Source organism: Ambystoma mexicanum, chromosome 2p (assembly GCF_040938575.1).
Source record: "Ambystoma mexicanum isolate Mex_15411 chromosome 2p, UKY_AmexF1_1, whole genome shotgun sequence".
Lineage (NCBI taxonomy): Eukaryota > Metazoa > Chordata > Amphibia > Caudata > Ambystomatidae > Ambystoma > Ambystoma mexicanum.
Window position 1 is genome coordinate 446,495,372 of NC_090923.1, and position 13,400 is coordinate 446,508,771.

At 42.6% G+C, this 13,400-nt stretch overlaps 1 protein-coding gene across 6 annotated transcripts in view; it reads right to left on the reverse strand.

Annotated features, from left to right (window-relative positions):
* Window positions 1-825: 825 nt before the first annotated feature.
* UBA3 (ubiquitin like modifier activating enzyme 3) overlaps window positions 826-13,400 on the reverse strand; it is a 1,318,404-nt gene continuing 1,305,829 nt past the window's right edge. For all 6 annotated transcript variants that reach the window (XM_069643803.1, XM_069643802.1, XM_069643804.1 and 3 more), the window contains one exon: window positions 826-1,946. In XM_069643803.1, the coding sequence (XP_069499904.1) occupies window positions 1,858-1,946 (89 nt within the window). In that variant the 3' untranslated portion in view covers window positions 826-1,857. The remainder of the gene's footprint in view (window positions 1,947-13,400) is intronic.

A 13,400-nucleotide genomic window follows, 5' to 3' on the forward strand; every position in this document is an offset into this window, starting at 1 on the left:
AATGTGGTCCCAAACGTTCAGTATCCACAGAGATGCTGGCAGATGCATCTTCTTTATCAATGGAGGTTACAGTAGAGGTAGTGTCAGTAGGTGGCACGAGGGTCTGGAAGGTGATTGCATGGGCCCTCGTGGAGAACAGTGACCAATTAGGTTTATGTACTGCTTCAGTGCCCAATGAGTAACACCACAAATTCTACCTCACCCTATAGATGTTTGGAGGAACTGGCAGACCACTGCACTTTTGTATCATTTTACTGGTTAAAGGGTGAAGTAATCCCACCTCAAATGAAAAGGTAATCCACTGGTCTTTAGCCTACCTTGACCACTCCTTATAATTGGTCTGATGGAGTTAGCTTTGGTCACTGCTGCCACCACCTCGTCCCTCACCCTCCTTGCCCCAAGGTTGCCTCCGGTATTCCCAAAGCAGCCATCCACAATCCCCATTGCTGCCACCCATAACCGCCAATCATCCGCCCACCCACAAATCCTCCTCATGCACCCTGGAGCCACCGTCACATTTACCCCTAATGCTGCATGACACATTTGTCTGCGCTCTTCGCCCTGTTACTCTTTTGAATAGCTTAGTAAAACCCATAAAACAACTTTAGAGCAGCAAGATTCAAGGGCTCAGAATTGCTGCCTTACCCTCTTCTAGGGGTTCTCCACAATTCTGAGTGGATGGCTCAAACTTCCATGCGATATTGGTTCAAGAGTTTGTGGTGCCAAAATGTCTAGCAGCAACATTTTAACTCTCATACGAAAGGTTGTGCACCCGTTCGGCATCTGCATTTACACACACACACGCAATTATAACAAGCTGCAAAATGTTGTTACATTTTTATTAATAAATGCTTTAACCACATTGTGACAAAGATTTAAAAATAAACGTTCATGCTTTAAAGTGCATCGACACTGCCTTAAGCAACTTTATAAAAATGTAACACTTGAACTGTGTGCACCAGTTCGGGCTGATTTTGCCTTGGTTTGCTGGTTCAATTAACATTTTCTCCTTGTTTAATGCCTCCAGAACAGGGTTGGTTCAAGGTATGCATTGTTCCAGACCTGCCCTAGACCCAACCATTCAAAGCCTGATAATTCAACTGGCTGGGTCATGAACAGAGAACAATGGCAACTGAACAATGCATGTTCTAGTAACATAAAATGAAAAAGGTTAAAGAGTTATGTAACTTGTCAAGCTTGGAAAATACGCCAAACACACCCAGGGACGGCAAAGGTCTCATTTGTACAAAGTGACTTAATACTAGCAGGGTTTAATCTGCAGTAACGTGCACAAACAGCTGTGACACCTCCAAATATACAGAAAAAAAAATATTTTCATCTGCAGGCCACAACATTTGATTTAACTGGTTCCAAAATTAAACCTTTACAATTTTTCTTCTAATAGGCAGTCTGTTCAAATGATATTAAATAAAAAACAAACATACAATGCGGGTCATATACATGACCATGGATTTTAAAGAAATACTTTGAGCTGTACATTTTTGCTAAAACGATTCTCCTCAGAAATAGACTCTTTACACCATAGGGATTCAAATTACATGGTGGTAGGGCCTGCATCACAATATTTATATTTGGAAAAACAAAAGCGTTTTCTGAGCAACTACTTTCACTTTCGAGATCCCCCCTTTTTGTAATTAAAATGATCTAGGATAGAGGAGCACTCGTAGAAATATTTTGTACAGAGCACAGTTGAGTAGAGTGATTCATTTAAAGTCATACTTAATGCAAAACTAGAACTACTGTGGACAGAAGCTAAGTTACCCAATAGCGTCCACAAATGTGTTCAGTTTAAAACGGTGCTTTTTGTCTAAAATTGTGGAAAAAATTCTCCTTGGGTTAAGTGCTAAAATGAAGTTTGAACAGCACAGTCTGTGGGGTGGTGACATCAGCTACTGCAAGTTCTTGACCATCGGTTAGGCCCAGCTCTGAAAAAGAAAAAACACAAACATGTTACTGACTAACATTCCCTTTTCTAAGGGTCATATTTCGTTCTAGTTCAGTGGCAGCTTACTTTATTACTCTATGGCCTATAAAAACTTCTTAGCCATGATCATCATGTTTTATAATCCTCGATTAGCCTACTAGCATTCCTTTGTGATTAAGAACATTCACTCGCTTTTAATTCTCAGATGGTTCAAAGGTTTTTGTTCATAGGTCTTTATCCACAGATGGACTCATTTGTGTACTCATCACATCACGTTTACCAGCTGTCTCCAAAGACCTTAGTCAACATGATCATCTCTTTTATTAGTTGAATAGATTTCTGTAAATATCTTTTAAGAGTAAAAAAATGAGGGAATAAGGGGAGAGGGGTGAAGAGTACGGACCTGAAGAAACTATAAATGATATGCAAAGTTGCCATGCAATGTTACTTGTAACCTGTCCTGCCTTGCTTTAAATAAATTCGTTTAAAAAAAAACAAACGAGGGAATGTTTTTGAAATGCGAACATTACCCGTGGAATGCAAACAATATTTTTGAGAATAACAGAAAACCTACATAAATAATTAAGTGGTGACAAACCGAGAACACGACTTGGGTTAGTTGTCTATTAAAACTACAAACCTCTCACAATGGGAATGCAAAAGTGTGATTAAGCGAGTCACTTCATGTGTATGAACTTCAGCATTTCCAAAGAGGATTTATGGGAGGGAAATGAATCCAGCAAAACCTCAAAGTTGAGCTGCAACAATTATCAGGAAAACTGCTCAATTAATAACAGTGATTGTAGACCCAATACATATTGAGATTTTATATTATTCACACAGGATGGAAAATAGAGCTTGAAAGGCACGAACTTGCAACTGAGACGGACAACTCTGCTTTTAGCATGCACTAGCCCTGGCACAACAAACAGCTGGGAGGCTACCAGTGAGAAAGTTCTAAGTGATAGTATAAGCCCGAGTAGTTGATATCACTTGGAATTAGGGGAACAAATAATCCCCTTGTCGATAACTTACGATCTACAATTTCATGTTATGTTCGGTCTCATCGTGCAAACATTAGTACATTTCACCCCTCTGACCTGCCATCACTGATCACCTGCGCTTAGGGTGAGAATGCGTTATGAGAAATTCAAAACATCAATAGAATAAAAAACCTGGCCTTTGGTTTCTCACCACAACACCCTGTGCTCCTCCCCATTCTTCTTAAATATTTTCAAAACGTCTTGTCCTGATGCACTTATTCTCCACCTTCATCAGATATCCATTCACTCCACTTCCATTTAAATATATAAAGTACCTGCCACCCTCTACCGATCTTCCTCTTACCCAGGAATTATTCCCTCTCCTATTAAATAATTCCGTTTCCTTGCATCTTCCCACTAAAGGCATGCTTTTCCTGTTCCAGAAGCAACGCCATACTTGTCAGCAGCACTGCCAGAGTGTTCGAACTGCTGCCAGTGTGCTCTTCTACTTAAATTCGGGAAATAGTGGATTTGTATTTCAAACTAGTGCGACACCTCTTAAGTCCCCACCGTTTTCCTCGGGTTTGTCGAAAATGTAGCTGTCAGGAAAGATAGATTTTATTTTATGAGCTGGCGATGCAGCTCTTGACCTTGCAATGCGTTTTTGGGTTTATGGGGACACAAATGACAGGTAAGATCGAGTGGTTTTGCACACCTAAGGAATGAAATACACCCTATCTTTGAAAAGGAAACCGAGGCAAAATAAATGTACCTTACTGCGATATTACAGCAGTGTTCAATAATTTACGTTGCTCACTTTGACACAGTGGCATGGAAAATGTTTTATATTTGTATGACTTGCCCAGGGATAGGAACGAAAGGGAGTAGAGTTACTTCCCATTAACTACATTAACATACAATACAACTTTGCATATAAAAGTTAGGTCTACCTATTAATCTACTTTTCATATACTCTTAATCTTTAAATTAAATTACACCATCCTTTAATACAAATAACAGTGAAACGAGAAAAAACCTGATTCCAGACTAATTGAAAACTTATCACAAGTAAGTGACAAGATTACAGCCACAAAAATCCAAGGTCACATTTAAGATTGTATGGAATTATACAAGGACCACTCCACCTATACATTATCTATAAAAGCTGAAATTCTGAATTCTTGCAATGCAGTGACAGACCTCGGATTGTAATCTGGCTTTTCAATGTACACTCGATCTTAAAAATGAGCAAGGATGAATTAGGGAAATGCATAGTTTAGCTACTAAAAATGGTGTGGGATTTCCTAGGCGCATGGTCGCAGAGGGCATTTAACAACGGCAGAAGAATTAATTTACTCCAAATGTGAAAAGGCTTGGCTACCTCAACTCTATATATATCCCAAAAGCCAAATGATAAAACCGAACCACTCAAACACAGAATAAGAACCCACCACACTCTTCTGTACATTTGTCCAGAAACTAGCTGCAAGCGGACACACCAAAAGAGAAACAAGGTGCTGAAAAAGAATAAGGGTATAATACACAACCAACCCCAACCCACTTAGATACCCCTGGCAGCACAAAACACCCATCCAGACCACAACCACATGGAAATATCAGACCTTAAAAAGGAAGGGCCAACACACAATCATCCCTAAGCCGAAGAGAGTCCACCAGAACGAGACAGCAACCACAAGCAGATGGACTCCCCCCCTGAAAGCACGTGTCAAAGGTACAACAAATAGCAATGACATGGGCAAACAGGGAACCATGCACACCATAGCACTGCAATCTCATGAAAAGAAAACGTTACTCGCCGTAGGGACTTCTGTACTCTTAGTCCATAGACCCCTTTTCTCCATACTTATGGGAGTGTGTCCTATTGTAATGGGTTATTTATAACGAGCTTGATACCCAGAGGTTTCTAAGCGCAGACCAGGGGATCGAACCTGTTATGCTCCGCTCATCTTGCTCCCAAGACAAGTGCGTTGCCCCCGAGCTATCCTCCCTATGGGGACGGGACAGAACACTTTTGCACAGCACAAAAGTACATTACACTTTAAAAAATGTAGGTTGCAAGACAGGCTCCACAGCATGGGCGTGGCTAGCCCCGCTGACTGCCTACAGGCACACCAGTCAGTCCTTGCATTCGCTATATGGAAAACCCAACGGCTTATTTAATGGGGCATGGCAAGCAGGGCCTATGGCGGAAAGGGGATTATGAACTAGGAGTACAGAAATAACTACAGTAACATCCTTACTATTACATCCCATCCCCTTTCCTACATACTTAAGGGAGATTACAAAGCACTAAATTCCCTTGGGAGGCTGGCAATCTAGGAAAACCTGGCATCAGCTCTGGCTGAAGTCTCCATACAGTAGTGTTTGCAAAAAGCAGACAGAGAAGACAAAGTTGCTGCCTTACTGATGACATCCCATGGGACCTTCCTTTGGAAAGCAACAGCCGTTGCTTTAACTTTGACTGCACGGTTGTGCAAGCCCTTAGGAACTGATTTTTGTATGCATCTTGCTATTGAAGCCTTTGATGCCTGAAGGCCGGCTTGCTGACCGCCAAAGGACACAAACAAGCTCTCTGATTTTTCTGTAAGCCTTTGATCGGTCAAAATACAATGTAAGCGCCTGATGCAAGTGTATGCAAAACACTTTCCCTGGATGTTTGTGGGGATGGAAAAAATGTATGCAAAATAGTGTCTTAAGTGAAATGCCCACACTACCTTAGGTGAAAATGTAGGATGACTTCTTAGCCAAAGAAAACAGAAGGAGGTAAAAGGGACAAGAAATGCCTAAACCGGACAATCCCTCAGAAGGTTAGAACACCTTAGTAAGCACAATAATGTGTCAGGGAGCAGACAATACCTGAAGCAGGGGCTATGTGCCTGAATAATGACCTCAAGAAGCAGAAGCCAGAGCCTCAAGCAGACCAAACAAACCAAAGATCAAAAAAGTACAACATTTTATTGAGAATTAATATCGATGAAACACACAGAAAATAATGACCAGACAAATTGGTCTGGTGGCTCACAATTTACACAAATAATAAAATGCCATTAATAAATGGTATGTCAGTCAGTACATCCTGGAAAACAAGTAGGGTTATAAAAAGGTGGGTACCAATAAAAGGAATGGTTTCATGTATGGATACCACACCTAAAGTGTCAGGTGCTGTGCAAAATCAAGCAATGTACCACAATCACACACTACAAACATACAATCAAAAGATCATTCATACTCATTCTTGCTAGTAACCTCATCAACCATGACTTCTTAGCAGCACTTAATCCCTGTGAAAGGTAGTATATAGCTCTGCCGCAGACGGAGCTTCAATCTCACTAATTCTTCTAGTGGAAGTAACGGCCACTAAAAATGCTGCCTTCCATGAAACCATCTTATAATCTGCTGTTGACATGGGCTCAAATGGCTTATGTAAAATGGCCGCCAATACCACACTGAGCTCCCATACTGGTTGACAATTAGCCACTGATAGGTGAATATGGTGCAAGCCCTCCAAGTGTCTCTTTATAACAGGGTTTGACATGGTTATATTGAGTTCAGGAGATAACCTCCTACAGCAGATAGGCATGTGCAAGAAGAATGTACATTAGCACCCAGGGTGGGCGGTTTGGATGGTGGGCCGAGCCCCACAATCCAAGCCTGCGCTCCAAGCAACCCGACGGCTGCTTCCCCCACCCCGCCATCTTCCCCTCACCCTACCTTTCCTTCCCCTTCAATTTCCCATACCATCACAACCCCACTTACATGATGCCTTCAGCAGCAGCCGAGCCCCAGAGCTGCTGCCGCTCAGTCTACCTGCTGGCCGCCATGGAAATGGAAGAGGGGCTCCGTTTGGGGCCCTGGTCTTCCAGCTCTGTGGCGGCTATCTTGCATAGTTTTTTGTATGAATGAATGGGACGCTGTGCGGTGTCCCGTTCATTCTTACAAAAGACATGGCTGTCAGCACACCGGGTTACTGGATTGGCAACCCGGGGTGCTAATAGTAATACTCGCCCGTTCCATGGGCTGAAAAGGGTGGTAACAGCACCTGGGACCTTTGTTAAAGGGCCTCACTATGCACAGGCCTATTACCCCAGGCCCTGGGATGTTACCACCTGTTCCAGCCCGAGTATTGGATGATTATTGCTAAATGAATGCCTGTTGAAACTCAATAAGAAAGAAAAGGAACGTTATCCAATGAAGGATAAAAAAAAGGTAAATGAACGCTCCGACAACCAGAAACACAACAGAGTCCACTTACTCATTACTGTGACCTCGTCGATTGCTTTCTGGCAGCCTGCGTAAAACTGTAATCTGAAATGCCTAATCCAGCAAAGATTAACCAGTCAGGTACCAGGCAGCTAAACAGATGTTAGGGAGGTATGAAACACTCGTCCCCCTTCAGAGACGGGATCCTGCGTTACCGACAAATCTGTGGGCCATGAGTGCTGAGGAGATTCAAGTACCAAAAATCCTGGACAGTCAGTGGGGAGCTGTCAAAATTAGAGCGCAGTTGACTGCACTAAAGTATCCTCAAAATCAGAGGTAAGGGGGAAACGCACAACACACTTTTCCGTCCAAAGGGCTCTGTTGTGAATCCCCCAATAACTCCGGATCCTGCCCCAGAAGAGCTGCAAACCGTGGACACTGAATTCTGCGATGTAGCGATAAGATTCACAGGAGGAAGAGCCCAGGCTATGCAAATCTCATGTAGAACAGATTCTTTCAACTCCCATTTCCGTGGGATAGGCGGCTCAATGTGTCTGCCGCTGTGTTGATTTCTCCAGCTAAATAAACAGCATGAAGAGAAATCTGGTGTTGCACTGCCCACTACCAAATTTGAGTGTCTAGACGACACAGGAGATCTTATTCACCCTTGCTTGTTTACATAAAACGTGGCCGTCCTGCTGCTGTAGTTCAGAAGAACCCTCAAATTCTGAATCAGGGGCAGGAAGAATTGGAGTGCCTTGAACATTGCTAGTAACTCCAGCACATTGATATGGCATTGGCTCTCTGTAAGGGAACACAGAGCATGAGGCTGAACTTGCCCCACTATCCCTCCCCAGCGCGTTAGTGACAAATCCAAAGTTATGGTTGGCACGTGGGAGTATTTTGAATTGGAACCCCTAATTGGAGGGTAATGTCATCCTTCCACCAGAGAGGGGCATGCCTAAATTCGGGTGGAATCCAGATCTTTTTCGATTGTTGATCCCCTTTCTTGAACCCATGGCACTACTAGACGAAGCTGGATTTTCCTCATGTTCAGACGAGCAAAGGGGAGAGACAAGATGGATGCTGCCACCAGGCCTAGGAGGTGCTGAAATCACCATACTGAAGTGCCTTTGTGACTGGGAAAGTGAGCAATGGAATTCGTTATATATCCCGAATTCTCTGCTTTGTGAAAAAAAACTCTGCCCGCACTGGAGTGACATCTGAATCCTATGAAGATGATGTCTTGCATCGGATGTAGACAAGACTTGTTGCAAGTGACCGACAGACCCGGCCTGAAAAGCAAATCTTGCAATAGCTGCAGAGCTACTGACGCCTGCTGGTATGATTCTGCTTGGACTAGACAATCGTCCAAATAAGGGTATATACAAATCCCTTGTCCTCGGAGGTGCGCTGCTATGGAGCCCATAGGTTTTGTAAAAACTCTGGAAACTGTGTGGAGGCTGAATGTAAGAACTTGCTATTTGATGCAAGTCAAGAGAGAACCAGAGAAACTTCTTGTGCGCAGAATATATTGGAACATGACCAATCTCCCTATTTTACTTAATTGCGAATATGAACTGGCAGGACCATCTTGAATTTCTCTAGTGGGAGGGAAAGATTTAGGAAGGACAAATCCAACGAGCGACCAGTAACTGCAGAGCGCAGTTGGATGAGATGGCATCAGATGCTGCTGACCGGTGGGTCGATGAGGTGTTATGCTTCACCGCTGGCATCAGCGATTTCCTCGCAGACCGAAACTGGCTGCTTGACGGCAATGACGACCATTGTTTCTTAGACATGGGCTCCGCAGTCGCAGAGATCACTGAGGAAGTCTTAGCATTTTTTGGTATGTTCCCCAGAGAACTGTCCTCAAAGGATCTCAACCTCTTTTTGTCTGAGGGAGCACGCTCTTTGGGTCTGCCAACCCAAGAAGAAGTATGACTGCGCACAGAGGCTGAGTCAGAGGCCTTCCCTTCCTCAATCCACGCCACTAACCTCTTATGGAGCTCCTTTCGAGTTTTGGAGGAAACGATCTGCCAAATGGAACATCGTGGTCTGGTTGTAGGCAATAGATGCACTTGAGGAGCCGATCTTCAATAAAGATGTTTTTCACGGCGCAATATTCGCAGTCTTGAAGAGCCTTTTCCTTGTGTCGTCCGCCATGGTGTGAAGAAGGCCCAAGCCTGGCCCTGCGGCTGCCCATAGTCTAGAGATCCGACAATGGAAGGATCTTGCAACGGCCCTCTTCCGCCGGTAGTCACAACGTGACCAAAGAAGAAGAAAAGTAAAAAAATAAAACATGAGGACTCCCAACACGAAAAAGTGCAGTAAAAATTTGAAGGTGGCCATCAGTGGTGGAGCTTAGGAGGATGAGTGTCATTGTTTGGAGCAGTATAACCCAAAGTGACAGCAGTAGGCAATAGAAGTGACCAGCAGTTTTAGCTTTAAAGCAACACTGCTTTAATTTTTACTGACGATTCCCAGCCTGACAGGGAATATTCATGAGCATCCGAATCCATGTACGACCCCATGCTAAATAAATATAAATAAGAATAACCATGAAGCGATAAATATCAAAACAACCTATCAGTTTTAACCTCTCAAACTGGACCATAGTCTCATCCGGTACAAAAAGGAACAAAGCGCCCTATCCGCCGCTCAAACAGACTGTGAAACTATAAACATATTTTGGATGCATAACTGTCATATTTTTCATACCGGAAAGTCATCAAATAAGGTCAAACACCATCAACCTTACCACGGTCGATGTCATAACTATTTCATTCATAGGCAGGCACACAACTGTGATAAAAGTCTTTCCCCGTTGGTGGATAGTCCATGGGGCATTAGATTACCATGAAATGAAGCTAGCCTTATGGGCAGAAAACATGATAAAAGCTTTATTTCCCTCCCAACTAGTCTATATCCTTACTAAATAGCATCAAGTAATGTGTCAGTTGAATGTTCTTCAACTTGATCCAAATCCTTACTCTAAAAATCAGTGGGCATGCCCAGAACACATGACCCAATGTGCATACCTAGCTACATCCCCTTCAGCAAATCGTTGACTGTGCAAGACACACCAAGAACAACTAAGAGGTAGTGCAATACGTGTGAAAGATTAAACTATATTTCTCTATTTTACAAGTTAAATGGTACCGGAGGCACATCTTCCCAAAACAAACAGATGTCTCAGGTATCTATGAAGATCACCAGGCCAGACCACATATTAGCTAACAGAGCTCCTCAGTGAGTTCTGTGGGATGAGGAGCAAGTAGAAGGTCTATAATCTTGTGCTCAATAATTGTTGTTTTTGCTTAGTGGTCACAACATTCTTGCTTTCTTATTATACAACATTACCAACATACCTCACCAGCTTGAAGGATCTGTGGACATTTCCTCTCAGGGCAATAGGTTACTTTGGGCCAAACCGAATATTGACAAGGTAAATGGCTGATTGCGTACTGATCAAGTGGTCCTTGAGGCATTACAGAATGAAGATATAAATAAAGCCTTAAGTGTAGTGTTGGGTTTAGCTAGGAAGTTTGGGTCAACGAAGCCCAAGGCTGGATATAACTATAGGCCTACCAGCAAATCAAATTACGATTTTGTTACAGGGAAAAAGAGAACTATGAAGCACAATAGTCGTGTGGTGAGGTGCCTTATTAAGAAGGGACATTTAACAGCTTCCAGTGGAAAAGCAAAAATTGTACATTTTTGCACCAGATTCAAGAATTGGTTGCAGAAGGTCTTAGCGCACACTACCAAACTTTTATCAAGTCTTCCAGAAAAAAAAAGAAAGTAAAACGTTCTGGACATTAAGGCTGCATCAGAATGATGGGGATAAATGTGATCTTTACCAGACTAGTGAAGTAGCGTGGGTGGTGTATATAGAATCCATGTATGGTAAAGTTGATATGGCAGTACCACCTGGCTCTGGTGCCACAGATTCTTAAAGGTAGTCTTACATTTTCTATAACTGAGGAAGATGTCTTTCGATAAAATCAGCAGATTAAAATCCTCTAGAGCATCTGGCCTGGTTGGGCTCTGAAATATTGTGTTATGAAATAAAGACCTTCATCCCTTGTTGGTATTTTACACAGCACAGCGGGTATTGTCCGGGGAGAAACATGGACAGATCGGAGTATGGACTTTTTCCAGAGGTCGATAAGTAAGGCCCCAGAGGTGTTCCAGCAAATTACAGATTGCAGCAATGTTGACGTCCCCTGGTAAGCTTTTCTGTAATTTCATACTTGACAAACTAGAGGCCTGGACTAGAGAACAACTTCTGCCTATATGGCATAGTGGTTTCAGGTAAGGTATGAGCACAATACATAACAACTGGACAGTGCAGCAGCTCATTTGTAACTCGCTACATGTTAAGACTTCTTTATTAATTGCGTTAACTGATTTCACCAGCGCATTTGAGAAGTTAGTGTGGGATAGGTTTTGGCCAAGTTGGACAAATGGCGACTTAACACAACCCTACTTAAAATAATCAATTTTATTTTGGCACTGAAGTAATGGTCAGACTGGATATGTTAGGGCGTTTTAGCCATTCCATCTTAACAGCTGATGGATTAAAACAGGGTTGCGTATTTGCCCCATTATTGTTCAACTTGTATATGGCTGATGTGCCCGCTTTCCTAAATTGTAACAACCACCCGCCCAGACTCATCAGTACCTATTTTGTGACTGGCATATAATGATAGTGTTTGACAAAACATCTGTCGGCCTTCAGCGAAGTTTAACAGAATTATTAGGCTATTCAATAGAGAATAACTTGAAGATGGAACTAAAACCAAGAGTATTCTGAGAAAATCTCAGAATAAAATCCTGACTGTGCATTTACTGTGCATTCAGCATTTACAAAACGACTGAATCCAATTTCAGAAAGAAAGAAAAAAGCACCCTGCCGTGCCAGTTTTGACCCACGTTGGGAATAGGGAACTGATATCGTAGGGGGGAGGTGGAGTCGGTGTACAGGATAGAAGTGTGCATCAGAAGTAATTAAGGTAAGTAGGGATAAAGGGGTAGTGGGTTAGGGGGATGCAGGTAAAAGTGATCTATGTTATCTTTGCACGGCCTAAAATCTCAATGACAAAATTCGAAATCAGGCCGCACAGTGACCACAGATCCAAACCAAGATTATGACTATAGGTAGCAAGTGCACTTATAACGAATTTGTTTGGAAATTGGATGAACGTCAGATTGAAGAGGTAGATTCATACATATATCTTGGGAGGTCTCCATCTTCAACCTTGTCTCCCAAATTAATACAACAGTAAGTAACGCCAAAAGCCGTAAGCACATTTTGGGCAGTTAAATCTTGTGTACAGGCCAAGGTTGGTTATTCGATTGAAGGCATGTTCACAATATACCCAACCAGCATGGTACCAGCTATTTTGTATGGGCTTGAGACCTACATGTCTTGGAGGAGAAATTGCGGTGGTGCAACTTGGGCCTCCCACAGTCCGTTCCAATTCAAGCCATTCGTATGGAATTGGGATTGGTCTCTCTTATGACCGTTAGGCAGAATTATATGCAGTACCCTTTGGGAACACTACACACAATTAAGACTACAAGTGACAGTACAATTTCACCTTTGGTACAAGCCTGTACTACACAGTTATAGTGGTAGCAGTAGCAGAGCAGCCAGACTGATCTCTAGAGTAAGTGAGCAGTACAAATAGTTACACAAAGGACAGCAATTACTATGATTCAAGGTTTCTGAGTAAAAGAATATATATTTATTTACTCAACAGTTGTATAAGATTTCACTATTCTAAGCAAGTCAAAATCACAATCATAAATACACCACACCACTTCCCTTAAATTCTAGACAAGTTAAGCTCACAAAATGAAGTGGGAGCAAAATGGCACTCCAGTAATTTAAAAGGGAGGGAAAGACAATGTTATGAACAATTAGGCAAAACCAACAGGTAAGTATTCTGAGCAGTTGAACAAGAGAGACTACAGTGAGGAGATCAGCTAGAAAAGGCTTAGGGCCAAAGTCAATAGGTCAAAAGTCTTTTTGCTCAAGATCACACAGTTCAGGGTAGTTTGCGGTAAAGTTCAGCGCACAGATTCCGGACGAGGTTGGTTGGTAGAAAAGTTAGTTCAAAGAGAAGAGAATGACAAGCCCTCGGATTGGAGAAAGATTTCAAACACTTTCACCGCGGCTGAGCGACACGCACAACTGGATTTGCACAGTACCTTAAAACGGAGAAGGGGGCTGTAGCTGAGGC